The sequence below is a fragment of the Bicyclus anynana genome, chromosome 8, assembly GCF_947172395.1.
Source record: "Bicyclus anynana chromosome 8, ilBicAnyn1.1, whole genome shotgun sequence".
Taxonomy (NCBI): domain Eukaryota; kingdom Metazoa; phylum Arthropoda; class Insecta; order Lepidoptera; family Nymphalidae; genus Bicyclus; species Bicyclus anynana.
In genome coordinates, this window is record NC_069090.1 from 877249 (window position 1) to 885312 (window position 8064).

The 8064-nt window shown below is 39.3% G+C and overlaps 1 protein-coding gene across 1 annotated transcript; it reads left to right on the forward strand.

The window, feature by feature from the left end:
- On the forward strand, positions 1-8064 carry LOC112051144 (importin subunit alpha-5). The gene is made up of 11 exons (XM_052882883.1): positions 1-207; positions 1515-1665; positions 1962-2109; positions 2544-2625; positions 3198-3415; positions 4099-4190; positions 4602-4780; positions 5215-5408; positions 5969-6140; positions 6848-6949; positions 7906-8064. The coding sequence occupies exons 1-11, from the start codon at positions 145-147 to the stop codon at positions 8035-8037; spliced, it is 1533 nt and encodes a 510-aa protein (XP_052738843.1). The 5' UTR covers positions 1-144; the 3' UTR covers positions 8038-8064.

Sequence of the window (8064 nt, forward strand, 5' to 3'; positions counted from 1 at the left end):
CTGTCAGTTGTCACGTCACAAAATTTGGCCGTTAATTTTTGAACTTTTTTGCTGATCTGGAATTTTACACTAAACACTTGCTCATCAAGAAAAAGGAATTTTATTATTTTACTTACCTATTTTATTAGTTTACATTAGTTTAATATGGCAGATAAAACTCACAAGTCGCGTCTGGCATCGTACAAAAATGTTGGGCACGAGGCTACGGTAAGTTATTTTGAAAATTGAACTCGAACGTTCACTTAAAACTTTCAGCCTCTGATGAAAATGAATTGTTTCCTTAAAATATGATGTAAAAAATTAACAAAATACTATCTCTAAAAGTAACGAGTTTGTTGATTTTATTACATTGTACAATTGTACATCATTTACTGCTTTAACGGGTAATTTTTTTCGGAGTCCACGTGTGATGGTTTCGATCCGCTTTTTTTCGATCTGACAAAGAATTTGTTAAGTAAACTTAATAATCGTTAACTAAACATTAGTAATCTTATTTATGTACACCAGAATAAAGAAATTAGAGCTAAAATAGACACATAAAAAATGACTAAATATTGACTTTATTCAGACTATACCCTCAATTTATATGTAAATTGTATGCGACTAGTATTTAGTACTGGAATTCTAAACCGCTAAGCATTACATTTTTTGCCAACTAGCCATTATACAAGCTACTCATAAAGTGTGGAAAAACAATTATGTCTTTGCAATTTATTATATACTTACTTGTACATAAAAATATTATAATGTCAATTTAAGATACTAATGACATGCCCATACTTCTGTTGCATATCTATTCTCACAGCTACTTCTTTGTATACTTAATGTTTTCAACAAAATTATAAATTAAACTTTAGTTTTAAAAACTGCGGGTACTTAACTGGCCTACTCACTACTTAAGTACAAGTATGCTGCTTAAACATACATACATAATATAGTACAGTACTTACATCTCTGGACCAGAGCACCTTTGTATTAACTCCTATTTAACATTTATAAATGTATGAACTGTCAACTAATCGAACATCTCAATTTATTTGTGAGTCCTCTAAAACTTGATTATTTGTCATCAATAACAGCCAATAGATGGACGCTGTTGAATATAGGTATCTCTTTATGACTTCTATTCGGAGACAGCAGTCTATTGCAAACTGAAGCGCTACAGTTTTCAAAATCTAGCTGAGAAAGAAACTAGAATACAGCACATAATAGGAGTTTTGTTGAAGGACTTGCTCTTTCTGATGATACATAATCTTTAACCAACAGACAACAACAAATTCTTCCATTCAAAACAGAATTGAGCTACCTGTACAATATTTTATAACTTGAAAAGTACATGATCTAAAGTGTTTTTCAGATAGCATACAGGCTACTATCACCGTACCCAGGTGACTGTCATCTGTATGACGTTTGTATTATGTACTATTATTGTGAACTGCAGCAAACTTTCAAGAGTGAAACAAACTGTTACCCGCACCATCCTACATGAAACAAACTTTATATTATATCATCAGGATCTTCGTCGCAAACGTGCGGAGCTCAGTGTCACTCTCCGCAAGCAGGCACGCGATGAGCAGTTGCAAAAGCGCAGGGCCATGTCCCCCGAGACAGGAGAGGAAGTCCAAGTACCTGAGAAACTTATGACACCAGCTGAGATCATGCAAGGTAAATTCTGTGTTTATATTTGACTATCTATAATGGAATTTTTCAAGTATTATTCTTATCATTTTAATCAAATTAATGCAAAAAATAAAATTAATTAATTTACAGAGGCTTCTAATTAGTTTCCAAAAGTCAAACCTGTCTGGTTTGAAGGGTGTGGGAGAGGGAGTCTAAAGCAGTTGCTCTTTTTTTTTTAATTTTATTACTACATTATACATTTTTTTTTAAGTAAAAAAGTGATGAGAGTTTGCCAAGTCCCAGAAACCCACATATCAGCCAGGTATTTATTTTGCTTCTAGGTCTGAAGTCAAGTGACCTGGTCCTCAACATGACAGCTGCGCGGGCTGCGAGGAGAATGCTCTCCCGAGAGCAGAACCCTCCCATCAGTATCATGGTGGAAGCTGGTGTGCTGAAGCCTCTGGTTGCTGCTTTGGACAGAGATGACTGGTGAGTCTAAAGATTATTATATTACTAGCGGAAGCCCGCTACTTCGTTAGTGTCAAATTCAGTTTTTCATACATCAGCACATTTGCAAATTAACTTTTATTCAAATATATAGATAAGGACTAATTAAATATACATATTTAATTTGTACGACTGACTATTTATCTAATATACGAATACACATAAGATACAAGAATGATATTCAATCTTGAATTGAAAATGTTTTTTTTTTTTATTCTTTAAAGTTAGCCCTTGGCTACAATCTCAACTGCTGGTAAGTCAATGATGATGCAATCTAAGATGGAAGCGGACTGACTTGTTTGGAGGAGGACGAAAACACACACCCCTTTCGGTTTCTACACCACATCGTCTGGAAGGCTAAATCGCTTGGCTGTATGTCTTTGTTGGTAGGGCTTATGGCTATTGATATTTTTCAGCCAAGACCTACAGTTTGAGGCAGCATGGGCCATCACCAACATTGCGTCTGGCACACATGAACACACAATGGCAGTGATTGATGTAAGTTTTAACAAAAAACATATATGCAAAGAAAATCTAAGATGAGAAGAGCCAGTTAATTGAAATACTTGGGCCGTTTTTTCACATCATACTTGGAGCATCAAGAAGAAATAAAATGCAGAACTGGACAAGGAAAGGCTGCATTTTATAAAATGTACATTATGTGTCCCTAAGATTTCTCTACAATCTATAGTGTCTTGAGTGTCATATTTGGTCAACCTTTTGATATGGTTATGTTGCATAGGTCATAAAAAAAGAGATGTCAACGGTTGCAAGCTTTTGAGATGCAACCGTTAAGGAAAATGTTTATAATTTCATAGAAATATTTTGTCTCGGATGTTCAAGTTCCTATAAGAGCCAAATTGTGACCTCATGACAATCATCATGAGGAGTAACATAACATTTTTCAGGCATTTGCAAAGGGTTCCCTCTATGAGTTTCCTAGATTGATCCTAGAAGGTAAGATACTCCAGAAAACATACTCCAGGAAGACAGCAAAAAAAGTGGATAGATAATGCCAACAGCTAAAATTTAACTAAAGCTGCCATTGTACGTGAAACATGTTTTGTCAGGCTGGCGCAGTGCCCAAGCTGGTGACGCTGCTAGGGCGCGGCGGCACGGTGGGCGAGCAGAGCGCGTGGGCGCTGGGCAACGTGGCGGGCGACGGCGCCATGCAGCGCGATGTGGTGCTCGCCCACGGGGCGCTGCCGGCGCTACTGCCCATGCTGGCGCCCAGCACCCCGCCCTCGCAGCTGCGCACCGCCGCCTGGACCTACAGCAACCTCTGCAGGTAAGTGCTAACACCTTCATAAATTGAATCTGGGCTTGTTGATCTCGCCAATGCCAGAAGGTTATGTCGGATTTCAACTAAATAAAACCCCACGATAATTAGACTCGTCGCCTGATGACGGCCACGGGAATGTTGCCTAAACTACCCCAACCCAGCCAGAGCCACCGGTACATCAGGTTCTCTTCTGGTGTTGTTGACAGTGCATCGAGAACGCTGAGAGTGTCAACAACTCAAGGACTTACCTCCAGAGGTTGACAAAGTAACCCTACACTAACTCTCATTAATTTATCGAACATTGCAACCCTGCACTAACTCTCAATAATTTTTTGAATATTGCAACATTGCAACCCTGTTAAAGTACTAGGTATATAGTGGATTGATAAATGTGAAACAGTTAGTTTATTGAAACAAGTGACTACCCTACCAGTAACCACCAAGTAATTTAGCATTCTGGCACAATGCCATGTAGAAACTGACAAAGGTATGTGTAGAATAAACTTGTACCCGCTAAGTGTTTGTCCAAGTAAGTCTGCTTCATTAGACTTGTCATAGTACAAGAAAAAAATGCACAGCATATAGCCCAAGTGAGGTAAATATGTTAATATTTATTAAGAGTGACTATTGCATTACACTGCAATCTTTAGAAAATGATTTTTTCAGTGATCACATAATATTTGTTTCAGAAACAAGAATCCGCTAGTGCCGTTAGACTTGGTGGCGCCTGCATTGCCTTTTGTAACAGATCTGCTTACTGTCAGTGATCCTGATGTGCTGAGTGAGTGACATTTCTTAACTATTAATGCTTCAACAATCAAAGGGTTGAATCACGATGTAGCTAGCAGTTCTAAACGCTACAGACCTGAACACCATGTTTAGCAAACCCCTGAGACTTGATGTTGTGAGTTGAACTAGCTAGGGATCCTGAAAACAATGTCTTTTCTTGGGTTTTTTTCCAAAACTTTGGAAAAAAACCCAGACATTTGACCCAAACATTGAAATTCAAATTGGTGACATATTTTTGTTGCTTTAGTTCTTTTTGTTTATTTTATCACAAAAATATACTTTGAATTAGAGTTAGATCCTGTCTTCCTTGCCTGCTGATTGAATAAACTTTCTTAAGAAGCTGTTAGTGCTGCTGACCATGTTGCTAGTGACCATATTGTTAAATTAGTTGACATATTTACAGCTGATATTTGCTGGGCGATCTCATACCTCACTGACGGGCCCAATGAGCGCATAGAGGAGGTGCAGCTGACCAAGAATCTGCTGGCGCGGCTGGTGGCTCTGCTGCAGCACAAGTCGCCCGCCGTGCGCACGCCAGCGCTCCGGGCGACCGGGAACATGCTCACCGGCTCTGATGTCCAAGTGAGTCACTCTTGTACCTCAATAGCCACTTTCCAACCTCATCATCAGACCCTGGATACCATCTAAAGACGAAGTACTTGTCAAGACAAATCAAACAAGCCCAAAGTCAATGGGGTTCTGTCGTTTTATTACAGCCTTTCTATGGCCACCTTCCAGTTCTATCACCAGACCTGGATACAATCTTCCATCCAGACAAAATACTTGTCAAGATGAATCATACAAGCTTGATGGGGTTATGTTGTTTAATTATAAAGATCCTTTGGCTACCTTCCATCTCCATAGTCACACTACATTTGCAGGGAAAATTTCAGCTCAATTGAAAACTGAGATGTGTGTCAAATTTAACTTTCGAGATACACACAGATAACAGGCAGTAAATAAATGCTTGTAAAAAAGCTATTAATTATGAATAAATAAAAATATGCATATTCCAGACGGACCGTTGCCTCGAGGCGGGATGCCTGGAGCACCTATCGATGCTTCTCCGCTGCAACAAGCCCGCGCTGGTGAAGGAGGCGGCGTGGGCGGTCAGCAACGTGCTGGCCGGCACCACCGACCAGATCCAGTGCGCCATCGACAGGGGCCTGCTGGGCCACCTCGTGCACGTGCTCTCCTCCGACGACATCAGGTAATAAAGCCCCAATAGCTCCACAGTTAAGGGGCCGGACTCATCACCCAGAGGTTGTTGTATGATCCCTGCCTGCTATCGTACCCACTCCTAACACAGTGATTTCCGCTTAATTTGAGAAGGACGACGACATCCGTGGCGTGCGCGGTTGATTTACACGACGTGGGTTATGGGTTCGACCCCCAGCTGGGTTGATTGAGGTTTGCTCAATTGCTCCAGGTCTGGCTGGTGAGAGGCGTCGGCCGTGGCTGGCACCCTACCAGCAAAGACGTACCACTAAGCTAATTAGTGTTTCTGTATTATGTTGTATAGAAACCGTAAGGGGTATCGATTTTCATCATACTCCTGACAAGTTCACTTGCTTCCATCTTAGATTTTATCATCACTTACCATCAGGTGAGCACCAATCTCACCTCAAGAAAGAATGTTTCTGGTGAAGGTTCATTCCTTTTTGTCAATGTGTTATGTAGTCACACTGTATAATTTGAATGCCTAATCTGTAATAATAAAGGTCGGATATGATAAGAATGTTATGATTGCATGTATATCACTGTCATCAGGTGTCAAAGGGAATCCGCCTGGGGTATCACCAACCTGACGATGGGCGGCACCCCGGCCCAGCTGGACGCGCTGGTGGCGTCCGGCTTCCTGGAGCCCTACTGCGCTCTCCTGGAGTCCACCGACCTGAGGACTGTTGTAGTTGTGCTGGACGGCCTCAATAACTTGTTGCAGGTTTGTGTTCCTCATCATTGTGACTCTCGGACAAATTATATAGGGACCTGCCTTGCTAGACTTTACCTCTTTGTCAAATTATAAGGTCAATGATCTAATGCGTTAACAGGTTAATGTTCTATATCATCTCCTTAGCTAATGGGCTTCCACTGGACATAGGGCCTTGTTCAGCCAACTGAGTAGATACTCACTTTTGTGTAGGTATACAAATTGTAAAAGAATTTTCAAAATTGGTTTAGTAGAACCGGAGATTACCCCCTACAACCTCACAAACTTTACCTCTTTATAATATTAGTATAGATATAATCATAGATTCTATATACCTAAATAGATGATTGGTGTGGAAGTAAGATCTATACTTATAATGAAACAGTAACGGGTCAAATTCTGTACATTTAAGAAATTTTGAAAATTTTTGTTGGAAAACATATCTATACTGAAGGCAAAAATATTTTTTTTCGATTTTTTGTCTGTCTGTACGTCCGTATTTTTTGTTAACCGGGCATCACGCTGAAACTACTGAAAAAGAAAAATAAAATAGGGTTTAATAAGTCCTTAATTTTTAGCGTTACAGTTTTAAAAAATTGTTCATATATCATAAATAACATACTATGTGATTCAAGATTTTTTAAAATTCAACACCTAATGTGGTCAAGTAGAGGTCAAAAGTTTAAAGTTTCCGCTAGTTTTAAATAATTTTGTTTCAGACGGCCGCCAAGTTTGGTCAAGTGGACCCTCTGTGTGCCACGCTGGAGGAGATCAACGCGCTGGACCACATTGAAATGCTACAGAACCATGAAAATGAAACTGTATGTATCTGAACTATTTACAGACATTTTTCTTGTGGACTCATACTCTTAGCCTAGCCCAACGACAGATTATTTTTATAAACACTGAAAATTTGTCAGCTCAAATCAAACAATTTGACTGCAGCCTTGTTTAAAGTTTTGTCAAACATTACTTATATGTATATGTTAAACTTGCCTTTATAAAGGCAAGTTTGTCAACAGTGGTGGATTTACCAGCAAGCTAAGATTTTAGAGGGCAGCAAAATTAGCCATTAAACATTATTTAATACAAATATAGAAAAAACTAGTCTTGAAAATCTAAAGAGAATTCAATGAAAATTAAAAATGTATGTTATTAGGACGAAAGGGGAGAAATCTTAACATTGCAAATTTTATTGACAGACTAAAATTAAATTCATATGATTGGGAAACTCTGGTATCGAATTTCAGAGGTCAGGAAGAAGCAGCATAGAATGTAACTTTGAATTATATTGAACAACATACTGGCAGCTTTGTAAATCCACTACTCACTACTGTTTGTCAATCATGTTTGTATTGTTAGTGAGGTGCCTAACAGTGGCATTTATGACGTTCTAAGGGGCACCCCCAGGGGACCGTTCACCCGCTGACTGTCAAATACTTAATCAAATTTTGGCTGGTGGGAGGCTTCGGCCGTGGCTAGTTACCACCCTTCTGGCAAAGACGTACCGCCAAGCGATTGAGGATTCCGGTAGATGTGTAGAAACCGAAAGAGGTGTGGATTTTTATCCTCATCCTAACAAGTTAGCCCGCTTCAATCTTAGATTGCATCATCACTTACCATCAGGTAAGATTGTGGTCAAAGGCTAACTTGTAAAGAATAAAAAAAATAGAAGTTAAATTCGACACTCAGCAGCTCAAAGATCCCCTGGGGGTACCCCTTCAATGTCTATGAATTCCACTGTTATAAGATTATTAAAGCAATAATTTTATTTCAGATATACGAAAAGGCGCACTCCATTATACTAACTTACTTCAGTGAGCAAGACGTTGGCGCAGTCCCCGAGGAAAATGAAGATCAATTTCAATTTGGCACTGGCACTAGTGAAAATCAGAATATTCATTTTTAGTGTAAAATTACATACTTTTATAGTGTA